Source organism: Neomonachus schauinslandi, chromosome 3 (assembly GCF_002201575.2).
Source record: "Neomonachus schauinslandi chromosome 3, ASM220157v2, whole genome shotgun sequence".
In the NCBI taxonomy this organism is placed as follows: domain Eukaryota; kingdom Metazoa; phylum Chordata; class Mammalia; order Carnivora; family Phocidae; genus Neomonachus; species Neomonachus schauinslandi.
In genome coordinates this window covers 160862350-160878895 of record NC_058405.1, presented here as the reverse complement: position 1 = coordinate 160878895, position 16546 = coordinate 160862350, and the positions used below count along the sequence as shown (strand labels likewise).

The following is a 16546-nucleotide window of genomic DNA, read 5'->3' as shown; positions in this document are numbered from 1 at the left end:
TACATTAAATAATCCACAGAAAACTTTTTGCACTGTTAACTATTGTTTTAAATATTAACTTTCAACACTTTCCTCACCTGCCCACCGGCTACAATGGCTCCAAAGAGATGCAATAAGCAACACTTAAGACTTTCCTTGAGATGTTCACTTTCCTGAAAACACTCTGTGAATACACAAATAAACAAATAAGATTTCTCTTTCACAGTATGATTTATCTCTAAGGAATGTCTGACACTGAAACATTAAAAACTATTAAAAGGCTAAAGTTTGTTAAAAGGCAAGGCTGATATGCATTTTTTCATAGTAAAGGAAAAGAGAAACCATCTATCAGGTAGTATTTTAGATAATTTATTTCTGTTATCTCATTTAATTCTCATAATACTCCATATGAGAATATTTTGCCCTCATTTATAAATGAGCAAATGAAATGTCTTATCTAAAGTTATAGAGCTGCTAAGTGACAATGCTAGAAGCTAACTGAAATCTGACATAAAATTAGATGTGTTTTTTTACTACTACTACTCCCTCTTATTAGTATAATTGACTATAATTAGTCAATTATAAAATGGGAAGAGTTGGACAAAAAGATTTCCTGGGTTTACTTCAGGGCAAACATTCCAAAATTCTGGTACCAATAATAACCTTTCTTTTAATATTATAAAGTATTTTATTGTTTTCAAAAGGTTATACTTGCACATGACAAATAATTAAAACAGCATAAAAGAACTGTGACAAGGAAAAGTCAGTCTCCCTCAAACCTATTCCTCAATCTACCAAGCTCCCCACACCTTAAAAAAAAAAAAAACCCTATACATATACCACTGCATCATGTTTTTTTTTTTTAACATTAATATATACTGGGTATCATTACATCTTAACATAAACATTTTCCTTATTCATTTTTAGGACCACTACAATGATATACCTTAATTTACTTAACCAGTTCTCTACTGATAAACTTTTGTGATTTTCCTTTTCATTTTGACAGTCTAATAACCCAGTAATGAGTATTTTTTGCATATATCTTTACATACACAGAGAAGGTATAATAACAGATTTCCAATTTTATACATAATAAACATTACCAAAAAGAAACAGCTTTGAGATAAATGTATTGATAGAAATCTACACTTAAAAAATTAAATGATTCCAGTTTTGTTGGAGTAACTGTCACTATACATGGCTTCTTGCTAGAAATAACTAGAAAATTAGACAAAATAGGTAGAAATTTATGCACTCTAGAAATTATCCTTCTCTCAAGAGAAACAAAGTGAGCTCAATGATTATCTCAGCTTCCTGTTGTGGACATGCTCTGAACAACTGCACAGAAAAGGGGAACCCTAAAAGAAGATGGCTATTTGTTAAGTTAGGAGAGAGGTAAAACCTTTGGGAGGCCTAGGCAACTGAAATTTGTGAAGCAGTACAGGAGTAGAAGAAGCACTCCAGAAATATTAGTAGGGCTCACTTTGAGTCAAAGTATCAATTCTTACATGATACTGTGAAATCCCACAAGACAGGCAAAAACCTACCAAGAAGTTTTAAGCTGAGTAACTGTCAGATTTTACACAGAGCTGCAAGAAGACAGAGTTCTGATCAGCCACAGGAGACACACAGAAAACATATAAAGGATATAAAAAGATATACCATGTAAACTCTAATCGTAAGAATGCTGGAGTGGCTGTATTAGTATCTGACAAAGCAGGCAAGAATATTATCAAGGTAAGGCAAGGAATATTACCATGGGTAAAAAGGGAAATGTCATTATCAAAGAGAGGATTTTTTAAAAATCTACCATAGTTTATTTTAAAGACTTCACATTTACAAGTACTTGTGATAACTTCTTTGGGATAAACTACCAAAATATGTGCACAATCTATATTCTGCCAACTACAAAATACTGACTGAATAAGTAACAAATAATGAGTTTATCAGATTCATGCATTGGAAGTCTCAGTATTCTTAAGACACCAATTCTCCTAAAATGGTTCCTAGATTCAATACAATCCCAAACAAATATATCAGCAAGTGCTTTTGTAAAAATATTTAAAAACTGCCTTCTAAAATGCATATAAAAATGTAAAGGATCCAGAATAGCCAAAAAATTTTTGAAGAAAAACAAAGTTGGAGGACTTAATGGTTTCAAGACTTAGCATAAAGTCACAATTATCAATACAGTGTGGTAATATCATAAGGGCAGATATGTGGAACAAAAAAAAAAAAGAGAGAATCCAGAAATCAGCCTAGTTTGATTATGCAGCTGAAGCCAGTATCGCTACTGCTGGTCAAACAGAGTGGGCGCTGCAATCATCTTCACCAAGCACTCAAACAACGGACTATTTGTCTTGTTTTAATTCTTAGGAAAAAAGGAAAGAGAACGAAAGCCAATATGGTAAAATGTTATGGCAAGATCTGACAATGTGAGTAGGAAACACAAGGTATTCCTTGTATATATTCAGCAATATTTTCTACATTCTTGAACTATGGCATAACCATTTTTTAAGAAAGAAAACTAATTCCACATAGGTCACACCTATAGTAGCCAACACTCTTGTAAGTTTTTTCTAACTCACAGAAGTATTTAATAAGTGAAAACACATTAAAAAACACATAACCTATAACTCATCCTTTAAACCCAGAACAGCCAAGTGAAAATTCAGTACAGAATTTTTACTTTAAAAAGGTTTAAAAATAAGTAATAAATTTATATATATATATACATATATGTGTGTATATATACATATACACGTGTGTGTATATTTAAGCCTTATATTTAAACGTGTGTATTTTTAAACATTAAAAGTAAGTAATAAATTTATACATACACACACACACACACATATATATATGGCTAGGGAAAGAAAGAACACATTGGGAATTCAACAGCTATGTTTTTTCTTCTTTCTAGAGATGTGACATCATGTTTTCTGGTCAGTAATGTTCTTTCAAACACTACTGAATCAAAGCAAACTCATACTGAGCTGGTTACACCTGTAACAGGAAGAAGGAACTCCTTACCTCAACAGAAAACCTAATGAACCGATTTATACAGAAAGGGTTTTTTTAGCAAACCTACACAAACACTTAACATGCTATAAGAAAAGGATACCTTTTAACTTACCTCCAGCATAAGTATACATTTATTGGTGTTCACGAAAATAGAAACACCAAGGCAGAAAGCATTTTTGCTTTCATAGTACTAATAACTAAAAAGCACACAGCATATATTAATATGGTCTTTAAATGGGTAATCATGGAAGTTCCAAGATTACATCCACTAGGTTAGCCTGAGTATTCATCTATAAAAATATTTTTTCAAAAATGCTTAAAAGGAGTTCAAGAAACAGTGGAACTACATCAGGACCAGCAGAAGATAGTGATTCAAGGATTGCAAATATAAGACTAGAAATTGATATTCACATGAAGCTTCTGGGTAAAGAACACCTCTCTCAGTTGATTCCTACAGCCAAGACTAACTGTTACAGTAGGAGCTTCAGAAATTTCAGGATGATCAGCTGGCTTAACACCCTGGATAAATACTCCCAGTCAAAAACCCCAATGAGGCTGCAGGACTGAAATTTTGATGCATATGAAAACCTGAGTTTTCATACCAGGGCCACTAAATACAAGAAGGTGTTTCAAGAGAAACAGGTCCCAGGAGGGTCAGGTAATTTTCTTTTCAACCCAACTGTACTTAACATTAACGAACAGTTGCAAAACAGAGTCACTCTTCCCAAGATATATTCTTCTGTCACATTAGCTTTAGCCTCCCCCAGTCTAATGGGCTAGCACGCCCAGAAAGATCTCACCGCCCAGAGGTGGGCCCTAGGGCTTCAGATCGGTCTGGGAAGCTGATAAAGATGAGTTGCACAACTAAGTCACCACTAAACTGCTGCTTAAATCCAGTCCCCAGCCTTCTTTTTCTGCTCTATAGCCCAGAAACACTTCTTTAAAAGCCAGAAAAACTGTAAACATGAACAGCATGTCCAATATGTCACCAGCTACTTTCTCCTTATAGTGCTGTAAAGATGCTGTGCAAGTCACCATGTTAAATCCAGGAATCTGCTCTAGCAGATGTTCTTCAATATACTTTTCTACCAAAGAAATATACTCATTACAAATAGGTGTGTAGGTGCGTTTATTATCTCCCATGTCTTCAAACTCCTCCATAAATTTTCTTTAATAACTGGAACTCTTCATCCATGATAATAAAATCCAACCACAGCATCAAATTCTGTATCAGAGGTAGAAAAGAAGGACAATGCAAAGCTCTCTTCCTCTAGGGTGTCCATCACTATTGCCCCTATGCCATCCACCTGTGGGGTGAGTGGGTCGGTCAGCCCCCTACTGCAAATGCGGCCTGGGCCAAAGCTGCACTTGGCTCCACAGAGCCCCAACTGGCAAAAGGGAGGCCTCATCCCCGAGCCCACCACCAGCTCACAGCCCAGCTAGGTTGCTCCTGGGCAGGAGGCCCTGGCCTCAGGCTCCCAGGCTGTGGCCATGCACCAGCTGGGCCCCCATGCCCCTCTTAAGTTTATTTCAGTAAAAATTCAGAAGGTCTATAATACAGTCATTACAATATTAAGCTCTTCTCAAAATAAAAACACTTTCATCTCCCCTCCAAGACGAACCATGAGAGACTATGGACTCTGAGAAACAAACTGAGGGTTCTAGAGGGGAGGGGGGTGGGGGGATGGGTTAGCCTGGTGATGAGTATTAAAGAGGGAATGTACTGAGTGGGGCACTGGGTGTCATACGCAAACAATGAATCATGGAACACGAAATCAAAAATTAATGATGTAATGTATGGTGATTAACATAACATAATAAAATTTAAAAAAAACAAAAAAAACCACCTTCAGAACAGAAAATTAGAGAAGAACACTAATCATAGTAAAATATGAATCAAGTACTCCAGTGATAGGTTCTTATGATCTTTATCTTACAAATACAGAAAGCTGAAGCAAGCAGAATCAGAATAAGAATATTAAAATAAAGAATAATCAGAGTAATATCAAAATCAAAGAGAAATTAGGATCGATACTTACGATAAAAGAAAGGGACAAACTCCACTGTGAGAGAAGCTGGTTTATATTTCTGTCTGCTCTTTTCCACAGTACTAAGGATTCGTCTATCATTAAAAAGAAGTTAATACCAAATTATAACAATGGTGAGTAGAGATGGCATAATTACAGAAACAACTATAAATTTAATATATAACTTTTTATTTATATATTGAACAATACATCTCTAGGATTGATATAATCTTGAAAAGGAAGTCTAACCTATAATTTAAATGCTCACCAAAGGATTTCTTCTTTTGAATTAAGCAAAAAAAATTTAAATGCTTAATGGTGAAACATAGCAGGCAGGTTAAGTCTCCAAAGAAATAGAAAGAGAAAAAAGGAACTAGGCATTTAAAATTTCCAATCTGTAAGATTATTTGTTCAGCAGTACTGCTAATTTGACACCTAAGGCTGTACCTTATTACTACAGGGCAAATGAAATTCATCAGAAATCAGGCCACTCTTTGCCACTTTCTTAAATTTTATCTGGACACAAAGAATCCATTCCACTGCCTTCTTCCATTTTAAATTAATGGAGATCTAGTATGCGCTGGGATTTTTTTTTTTTTAAAGGATTTTATTTTTTATTTGACAGAAAGAGCAAGCGAGCACAAGTTGGGGGAGAAGGGCAGAGGGAGAGGGAGAAGCAGGCTCCCTGTTTCAGGGAGCCTGATGCGGGGCTTGATCCCAGAACCCTGGGATCATGACCTGAGCTGAATGCAGATGCTTAACCGACTGAGCCACCAGGTGCCCAGGGAATGATTTTTGTTTTTAATGACAATTCCAGTAGTTGTGATGGCTGAAATATTTCCACAGACTTTGGCAAGGCCAACATATATAGCATGTGCTTTTACCAAGATCATTTCAATTCAACACAAAATGAGTCTCTTAAATGGGTATGGTAGTGTGGGGACTGGGGAATAAAAGCTATTGTTAAAATGATATATCTGACCAGTTGACTGCAGAAAATTAAACAAAAAACAAAGAACTCAGACACTTTTTTTGTGTCCTGAAAAAATTCCTAACATTGTTAGATAAAGCCAACAAAAAAGGAAAATATTTGAAAAACAGCCACAAAGAAATTCTGTATGTCTAAATATGATCTACTGATAAAGCAATGGATTAAGATGACTTCTTTTCAACAACCATAATTGAGATATTAAAATTATTTTCCTTATATTTAAAGCTAGAAAGAAAAGTCAAGTGGCCACAGAATAAGTCAAGTAAGATAGACACAGCTGCTCAGTAATGACAGAATAAAGAGTTCTAAGTTCCAGATCTAATAGCCAGATTCACTAGAAATTGTATTAGACACCATTTGCTAATACAATGCTTTCCAAATCTGTGTCTATTTCCTTTTTTTTTTTTAAGATTTTATTTATTTATGTGACAGAGAGAGTGCATGTGCACAAGCATGGGGCGCTGCAGGCAAGGGAAAAGCTGGCTCCCCACTGAGTGGAGAGCGTGATGCGGGACTCAATCCCAGGACCCTGGGAGCATGACCTGAGTCGAAGGCATATGCTTAACCAACTGAGCCACCCAGGTGCCCCCAAATCTGTGTCTATTTCCATTGTGGAGAAGGCAGAAGAATTACCATATTGTGTATTTATTTTAAATTCAAACATAATATCCTAGAATATTATTGGATCTATTTAATTAAGACCAGTATTGAGATTTTTTATGCCTTTAAGAAAATACAAATATTACTGGAGTTTCAAATTAAAAATTCAGTCATGCCTTTAAAAGAATTCAGTAATATCGTAGAAAAATTAATTTTAAAAGGACGATTTAGCGGGGTGCCTGGGTGGCTCAGATGGTTAAGCGTCTGCCTTCGGCTCAGGTCATGATCCTAGGGTCCTGGGATCGAGTCCCACATCGGGTTCCCTGCTCCTTGGGAGCCTGCTTCTCCCTCTGCCTCTCTCTCTCTGTCTCTCATGAATAAATAAAATCTTTAAAAAAAAAAAAAAAAAAGGACAATTTAGTTTTCAGTTAGGTTTCTCCATGAGATTATTTACAATGTTTATATTTGGCACATTTATTGTAAGTTATAGTATGAACCAATAGATTGGATATATCCTATCCAAATACCCTGTGCTACAAACAGTAAGCGTTCTCACTTTAGTAACATAGTGAAAATGTACTCCTGCAATTTGTGAATAATGACTTATTCTAAAGGCCATGTATTAGATGTAACATATGAACATAAATAATTCCCATTATGGGGCACCTGGGTGGCTCAGTCAGTTAAGCATCTGCCTTTGGCCCAGGTCATGATCCTGGGGTCCTGGGATCAAGCCCCAACCAGGGAGCCTGCTTCTCCCTTTCCCTCTGCCACTCCCCCTGCTTGTGGTCTCTCTCTCTCTCAAATAAATAAAATCTTAAAAAAAAATGATTAAAAAAAAAATGCCTGGGTGCCTGGGTGGCTCAGTTGGTTAAGCATCTGCCTTCGGCTCAGGTCATGATCCCAGGGTCCCGAGATCGAGTCCCACATCAGGCTCTCTGGTTCAGCAAGGGGTCTGCTCCCTCTCCCTGCTGTGTTCTCTCTCTCTCTCTCTCGGCTCTAATAAATAAATAAAATCTTAATAAAATAAAAAAATTTTTAAAAATTACCAATATTGTTGTAGTAAAATTTAATATACTAACATGAATAAGAGGGGTGAAAACTATTCTATGTAACACAAACATTAAAACATAAGTAGTTTACACTACACATTTGTAATAGGGTAAGACAGAATAGCTAAAAATGAAGTTAGTCTTGTACCATTTTTAAATCACAGCATACTTCCTTGTTGCATTATTATCTGATATTTGGGTCAAGCATGTGGCACCTAGCAGAGGCTAATACATGCCCATACCAACTTCTAAGGGCTGTAAAATGTGTTTGCATCTAGTTTTCTAAGTTCATGTCCCTTGGTCAATTATTTTGTGCTTCTTTTTTGTGCTGCCATCATGCCTAGGACGTAACTATTTCTCTTAAACTTTTAATCTGGAAATAAAGTCAAGCTCTTGCAAAAGTTGCAAGAATAAAAATTGTATAAAGAACTTCAAATATATCTTACCCAGGTTCATTGTTAAAAATTTATCACAAACACTTTATCATTTGTTCACTCTCTCCCCATATTATACAGTGCACACATATTTATATATACATGCATTCACACATATAACATTTTCCAGAACATTTAAAGGGAAATTATGTATATTCTGGCATATTACTTCTAAATACTTTAGTGAATACCTGCTAAGAATAGGGATATGGTCTTACACAATAACAGCACAATTATAAATTTTAATACATTTAACACTAATATAAAACATTTATCTACCATACATAATCCCATTTTGTTAATTGACCCATTAGTATCCTTTACAGCATTTTCTCCCCCTCTCAGTACAGCTTCCTGGTCCAGATATTACATTTAGCTGTCATATCTCTTTTCCCTCTCTCAATCTGAAACATTTCTACAGCCTTTATGATATTCTTAAAGAATGTTGTCCCACACTCCTTCCTTTTATTCATTAAAATAGTCTTCATTTTGAGTTTGCTTGATGTTTCCATACAACGAGATTTAGATTATGCATTCTTGGTAGAATACTATAAAAGCAATATGTGTCCTTCTTAGAGCATCACAGCTGGAGGCAAAGATGTCCATCTGCTTCTCACTGATGCTAATTTTGATCATCTAGTCAATGTACTATTCAGTACTATACAAAATAATTACTAATTTTTCCTTTGCAATGAATAAATAATCTGTGGGGAAACATTTTAAAACCATGCAAAAAATATGCTCTTTACCAAAACTTTCCCTAGATTTAGCCATCCTGATCCATACTTTTCCTATAATTTCTGTAAAATGCTGATTTTCTTCCAACACTCCTTCTACATTTACTAATTGGCACTTGGACTTCTATTATAAGCAAGGGTCCTCTCTTTTCCCTTTATCTATCTATCTATCTATCCATCCATCCATCCATCTATCCATCCACCCACCTATCTATCTATCTATCACCTATCACGAGTATGGATTCATTAATTCCTTTTCCCCCCCCATGGTTTCTAATTCTATTTTTTTTTTTAAAGTAAACTCTACACCCAGTGTGGAGCACAAACTCAGGACTCCGAGATCAAGAGTCATATGCTCTACTGACTGAGCTACCCAGGTGGCCCAGTTTATAATTCTTTATGGCAATTAATTATTTTCATATATACATTGTCCCAGATTTGGCCAGAAGGAGCCCCAGGGCATAACTTAGTCTAAATTATTTTTTCTCTTTGGGCAGATAATGATTCCTACTGTACTTACATTGGGTACAAAGTAGAAACTCAATAAATATATTTTTAAATAAATGCTTGAATGATAAGGCCTTTTCAGGAAAGAATTCTTTCCCTACATCTATTTTGTTCCACTTGAGAAAATCTTTCTAAATACGTAAGATGCTATAAACAGAATTAAAATTGAGCTAATAGATTAATCAAATCCATTCAATATATCAAATTACATACGGAAATATGAAAAAAATCCATATATTTCATCAAATAAGAAATATACTTTTATTTTTTTTTTAAAGATTTGTTTATTTGAGAGAGCAACAGCACGCGAGCAGGGGGAGGGAGAGAGAGAATCCTCCAGCAGACCCCACCACAGACTGAGTACAGAGCCCAACACAGGGATCAATCGCAGCTTAGATCACGACCTGAGCTGAAACCCAGAGTTGGACACTTAACCAACTGAGCCACCCAGGCGCCCCAAGAAATATACTTTTAAATGGCTCTGTATTTGGAATAATGCTAACTTACATGTGTTCTAATCTGTTTTAGTTGTTTGGGTAAGCAACAAAAACAAGTAATATGTAAGAAAATATATACATTCCATATTTTCACTTAACTTCAGAATTAGATTAACATATAAGGTGTAAGTTATTGTTATCGCTCCCTTGTATAGGTCTCCCATGAGCTATAGATGTTTCCTAATTCCATGATTTATTTGTAGTATGTTTCATTTCCCTATCAAAGTCAAAGACACCCAAGTCTGAACCCTTGCTTTACTGTTTACCTCTGAAGCAGTTCCTACTATTACCAGCAAAATTGTTATGCCTATTAGAGATAATAGGAAAGCTTCCAGCATAATTCCTGGCATGTATATTACACACACTCATGAAATGCCACCACTCATCCTTCTACTCTTTGTTCCTCTTCCTGTTGCCACTTTATATATGTAGAATTCTCTTTCTATACTATAGCATTTAAATATCTTCTTGTTTTTGGTTCTCAAAACTTGTTTTTTGTTTTCATTTGCCAATTTTATTGGTATTAATTTGTTGTCAGATCTACTTTTTGATATCTTCTCTCATTCCCCCAACTCTTAAATTCATTTTGTTCTTATTAAGATTCCTTTAAAACCTCTCCTCTGTCATTTTCAGACTGTTCTCATGTGCCTCTTTCTGTGTATGTCTTGCTGTCTATAAAGAAAAACTATTTGTCATTGTTTCAAAATTTAAAACATTATCTTAGATTTGCCATACTGACAGATCTGAGGTGGAGGATGGGGAAGTAGCAAGAGTGAAAGGAAGGGATATAATTTCCTTAAGAAATCTCTAGCATCAGTGTCAAAAGAGAACACCGGCTTCCACCAAGGGAGCCATGGAGGAGCAGCACCTATGGCTCTCCACGACCCTATGGCCATGGGCCTCAACAAGGGCCACAAGGTGACAAAGAATGTGAGCAAGCTGAGGCACACCAAGTTCATGCACAGCAGGATCCAAGAGGTGTGGGGGCTTCACCCCATATGAGCAGTATGCCATGGAGCTGCTCAAGGTCTCCAAGGACAAGGGTGCCCTCAAGTTCATCAAGAGATGTGGAAACACACCTCCATGCCAAGAGGAAAGAGGAGTTAAGCAATGTCCTGGCAGCAATGAGGAAAGCAGCAGCCAAGAAGGAACCCCTCCCCTCTGTATATTATTAAGCCTTTTGGGGGGAAAAAAAATAGAACATTGATTATTTGAGAACCAAAGTGATAAATGAGTAGAAAGGCTAAAAATGGAACACTGTTATGTGCCTCTTTCAATCTTCAGAGTCATGAGTAGTGCTCAGGCAGAGGCAAAAGGTAGTGACAGTGCAGTCTGCAAATTATTTCCATGTCTACCCCTTCTAGTCAAAGTAGAACATCTTGGTTTCACTGTGGTAGATGGGGATGTGGGACTAATTCTGACCAATGAGTTCTGAATGAAAATAAGATGTGTCATGACCAGACAAGAGCATTAAATTGCTAATGTGAGACATTTCAGAGCTTTCTTTTCTCTCATGTGGTAACTAGCAAAGCCTTAGATGCCTGCTCCTCTGTCAGCTTAGGATCTTGAGTGACTGTCATGACTGAGGGCTTCCTGCCAACGATGGCAGACAGCATGAACAAGAAATAAACCTTTGTTATTCTAACCCCTTGTTTGTTATTGCAACATCATCTGTCTTATCCTGAGTGATAAACCATCTTTGCCAAGGAAAATTCAAAGTACTTTCTCTCTGGGAAAAGACATATTAAAGCTCAATTGAAAAGGAAGTATTCAATACTAAGTAAACTGTTTTTTTTTTTTTTTTTTAAGATTTTATTTATTTGACACAGAGAGACACAGCGAGAGAGGGAACACAAGCAGGGGGAGTGGGAGAGGGAGAAACAGGCTTCCCGTGGAGCAGGGAGCCCGATGCGGGGCTCGATCCCAGGACCCTGGGATCATGACCTGAGCCGAAGGCAGACCCTCAACTGACTGAGCCACTCAGGCGCCCCCTAAGTAAACTGTTTGTAAAAGAACTGTTTACTTGACACAAATTTCAGAGTCATGAATTCCCAACAATGTAAGTGCACTATAAGCAAAAGCTAGGTACTGCTAAGGTTGGTATTTTGATATAGTAAGTACAAACTATTTTTATCTATTCTTTAAAGCAGGACTCCTGCCAGACAGTACCTTTTAACCCTAGTTTAAGTTGCAATATTTCTTTGAAAAACAATATTGTTTCTCTGGTGGGGAAGGGGAGAAAAGGAAGCATTCAGAAGGTCATTAGTTCCTTTCCATTAATGAACAGTCAAGAAAATTATTAGGGCAATGTGATGGTTAATTTAATGTGTCAACTTGGGAGGGTGTTTTTGGATGAGATTAACATTTAAATTGGTGAAATATGGATAAAGGAGATTACCCTATACAAAATGCCTCAATGAATCAGTGGAAAGACTGAATAGAACAAAAAAATTGGCCTCTCTAAGCAAGGGGGAGTTCTCCAGCAGACTGTCTTTGGACTTCATCTGCATCATCAGTTCTGGGTCTCCAGCCTGACTACATTTGGACTAGAACTAGAACATTGGCTTTCTATCTGCCAGCTTTCAGACTGTAACTGGACTTTGGCTTTCCTGGGTCATATAAGCCTGACATCCCACATTTGGATTTGTCCGCCTCTAAAATCACATGAGGCAACTCCTTATAATAAAGCTTGTTTTATGCATGCATGCATGCATGCATGCGCGCGTGCGCGCGCACACACACACACACACACCTTACTGGTTCTCTTTCTATGGAGAAACCTAATAAAGACAACTTCTCTCAACGTATAAAGGAAAGCCAGTGTATAAGTAAGTAGACAGGATTGTTATATTTAATAACTAGAGTACTTGTTCCTATTATATCTTTTTACTTCTTACTTTTACTATAGGATGTGTTATTTCAATAAAGTATCACTACACAGAACATACAAAGTATTACCATATAGTCTACATAAATGTTCTCTCAGTTAATCAATTCTTCACCATCATCTAATGGTGGCTACTCAAAGTGAGGGTATAAGACCCTAAAAAACCTGAAAAGCCTGTAAAGATCAAACATTTTAGCAGTGAAAAGCTGCAGGAAGTGGCAATGGTGTAAGTAGGTTGGGTTAAATTAAAAATGAAAATGGAAAAATCTTGAAATTGAAAATACAGCAGATTTGGGAGACCTAAACGAGCAATCTGACTGTAGTTGATGATACAACGCTTCCTATTCTGTGCTCACAGGTAATAAAGATATGAGTTCAAAACTCTTCTCTGTGAGCCCTGAACTGGTAATCACACTACTGTCACTAAGCTGCAAAACCATCATCCTATATTCTATCTGCTTTGTCATGCTGTGACAAGCACTCTGCAAACTATACTTGTCTTTTTCCAGGTACTCCACTGTTGGGTTCACCAGTAGTGCGTACTAAATGGAGCCTGGAAGGCTAAGGGTAAAAAGAAAGTGATTCCTTATTTTTTTACCAGCCAACAGCTCTTAACTGTAGCATTCACAGTTGGTTCTTTGTCTTCAGGTTATTTTTGACAATTCCAGCACCAGCCTATGCTCCTGGCTGCTCAGTGATACCTGCACAGCTAAGCAATGCTCTTTCATCAGAGGTCTGAGACCCAGCTGCAGGACCTCTTCTCTGATAACTCCAGTTTCTTCCTTTTGTCCCATACCCCGAAGGAAGCAGCTGCTTCCTGAAGTCACTATCTCTGTATTACATCACTATCCCTACTTGCTTTTTGAGTTCTCTAATACCTATTTAACAATTTCCTTCCATTATATCTTTTTAAAATACCTGGTATGATTACCGTTTTCTTGACCAGACCCTAGCTGACACAAGCTCCACAATTAAAAGCAGACAAAATATTGTTAAAATCATTTTCATCCTATGAAATGAGCTTAAAAAAAGAGAACTTTCCTTGAAAAATATGTACACTCCACTTGATGTTACTGTGCTTTGAAATTTTCCTATCAGATTATTAGTATTACAAAATAAAAGTTTAGAGTAAATTTATTATCTGGAAGTGGCAATTTTCACTAATTCATTACTTCCAACAGAGAGAGATATAGGTCAGAGATAAAGATAGGGGTCTTACACACATCTTACATATTTCTTTCACAGAGAATAAGACCTGCATTGAAGAATTACATATATTTATGACATTCAGGTTTTAAATGAACATTATAAGGTATATAAGACATACCCTGAAATTCTATGCCTCCAATTCCGATATGGATCATACAAACTTTCACAAAACGCCAATGCATGGATCACAAATTCTTCAACAGATGTCTGATCTGCCAATTCCTTCTCTTTTTTTTTGCTTTTTAACTGAAAGTAAAGTTAAACAAAAAATTATATTTAGTTAAAAATATTAAACTGCATAACATGTCTACATCATTAAAAGACGTTTCATTAATTATCTAATAAATCATTTTTATTCAAATAAACCTATGTTCCAATTGCGTCTAAAGGGTCAGTTATTCATATGGACTGAATATAATCCTTCAAATTTTAATATGGCCTAGGAAGAGTTTCAAATGGATAGCAAAAAAAAATATGTTTTCAATAAGAGGGATATTTGATGATAAATAATATGTAATATATACAATATATAAATTGACAAAGTATGTCACTGTAAAAAACCATTTATAAAACACTTTAATTTTTAATTAAAATAAAATATATTAATAATTGCTTTTCTATTTTTAGATAACACGTTTAAGATGTCTGAACTATATAGTACCTAATGGAAATTTTAATTCACTTCTCGATTATTACATCCTCTAAAAACATTTAACTTTACTATAATATTTAAAAAAGTAAAACCTAGTTACTCTCAGTAAAGCAACAAAAGGAATATATTAATTCACCTACTTGCTGAATATAGAGTGTTGTCATAGTGATGACATGATTAATATATGAGCAAGTCCCAATTTCTTCCACATTAGATAGATTTCTGTGAGGAAAAAAAGAATATTTATTACTTATGAACAGTGACAAAAATGTATGCTCATTTATTCAGGTCGAATTTTGAAAATACATGTTAGCAAAGGAAATATAAATGACATTTATTAAGCCTTAAAATCAATATGGTTATATAACTGTTTTTCCACTAAGAATGTGAAACACACCTCAACCACCATTTAGCTACTCTAAGCAGAATGTTTAAGAAGTACATGCTGGTTAGCAATTATTTATTACAGAAAAAGTGAAAAATATCACAAAGTAGAAGCAAAAGAGAAACAAAAATCAAAAATGTTCTTACAACCCAACCGTTCGCAACTATTTGCATTTTGGATTATTTCTTTTCAGGTTTGTTTTTATTTTCGTATGCAGATTCTTAGTTTGGTTTTTGTACATATTGTTGCCATTAAAACACATGTACAGTTTTAGAGTTTTCACTTTGCTCTTTGAAATTACAGTTCCCTTATCTAGACGTGTTTCTCAACTATACTGAAAGGCCTTGATAGAAAAGCCAGCATCTGTACATTCTCCACGAGGGCATAGTATGTGTGTTGTTTAAAGCAGTGAGTGGGTCAATAAGTGATGTTTAATTAAAATATGGTCCTCATTTTTATCCCATTTTTATAAGACAAGGCAGGACACATAATGCTAACACTTCCTGTATCTAATATCACCTATCTTTTTCTTAACATAATAAAACAGTCTATTAATTTTCTCTTCTGAGACGCTGTGACACTGAAAAAAACTATTTATCTAAAATACAGCAGATGCCCATTTGCAACGACATGGATGGAACTAGAGGGTGTTAAGCTAAGCGAAATAAGTCAATCAGAGAAAGACAATTAACAAATGATCTCACTCATATGTGGAATTTAAGAAACAAAACACAGGATCATAGGGGAAGGGAGGGAAAAACAAGACAAAATCAGAGAGGGAGACAAACCATAAGAGACTCTTAATTAGAGGAAACAAACTGAGGGTTGCTGGAGGGGATGGGGTGGGAGATGGGGTAACTGGGTGATGGACATTAAGGAGGGCAAGTGGTATAATGAGCACTGGGTGTTATGTAAGAGTGATGAATCACTGAACACTACCTCTGAAACTAGTAATACGCTACATGTTAATTAATTGAATTTAAATTAAAAAATAAAATAAAATAAAATACAGCAAATGCTAAAAGAACCCAAAAAATAACAGAATTAACAGCCCTGTACCCCTGAAACAAATAATGCATTATATGTTAATTAAAAATTTTTTTAAATAATATAAAAAACAAACTTGACTAGTTCCAAAAAAAAAGAAGAATTAATAGTTCTTAATAAAAGAAGTCAGACTGGCATGACTTCTTTGAGAAGAGAAAAAGTAAAGGAGAGGTAAAATTCAAAGACCCTATGGAGGATTCTAGGAAGATGGCAGAATAGGAAGCACTAGGCATATGTCTCCACACCGAGAAAACAACTGTGCTGGATATAACTTATTCTGGAACTCTGAAGTGTGCTGAATGCTGGCAACTTCCAAGGGAAGACATGGGACAGTAAACTGCAGTTAATGTTCGATAATTTTGGTAAATTTCAGCTATTATTAGCACAGTAGCAACCACCCATGTAGTGGGCAGCTCTGCACATCTTCCCAGAATCACTTGTTAACAAGTTAAAGGAACCAGGGTGGGCAAAAAGGACCCTGTTCTTCAAATATCAGGAATTTGTGCTTCTGATCA

At 35.8% G+C, this 16546-nt stretch overlaps 1 protein-coding gene and 2 pseudogenes across 1 annotated transcript in view; 1 reads left to right on the top strand and 2 right to left on the bottom strand.

Annotated features, from left to right (window-relative positions):
- NBEAL1 (neurobeachin like 1) overlaps positions 1–16546 on the bottom strand; it is a 173884-nt gene that overhangs the window by 125293 nt on the left and 32045 nt on the right. Inside the window, 4 exon segments of the mRNA XM_044913621.1 lie at positions 78–163; positions 5046–5128; positions 14066–14193; positions 14740–14821. Of these exon segments, the coding sequence (XP_044769556.1) occupies positions 78–163; positions 5046–5128; positions 14066–14193; positions 14740–14821 (379 nt within the window).
- On the bottom strand, positions 3823–4289 carry LOC110592398 (annotated as a pseudogene).
- On the top strand, positions 10722–11026 carry LOC110591970 (annotated as a pseudogene).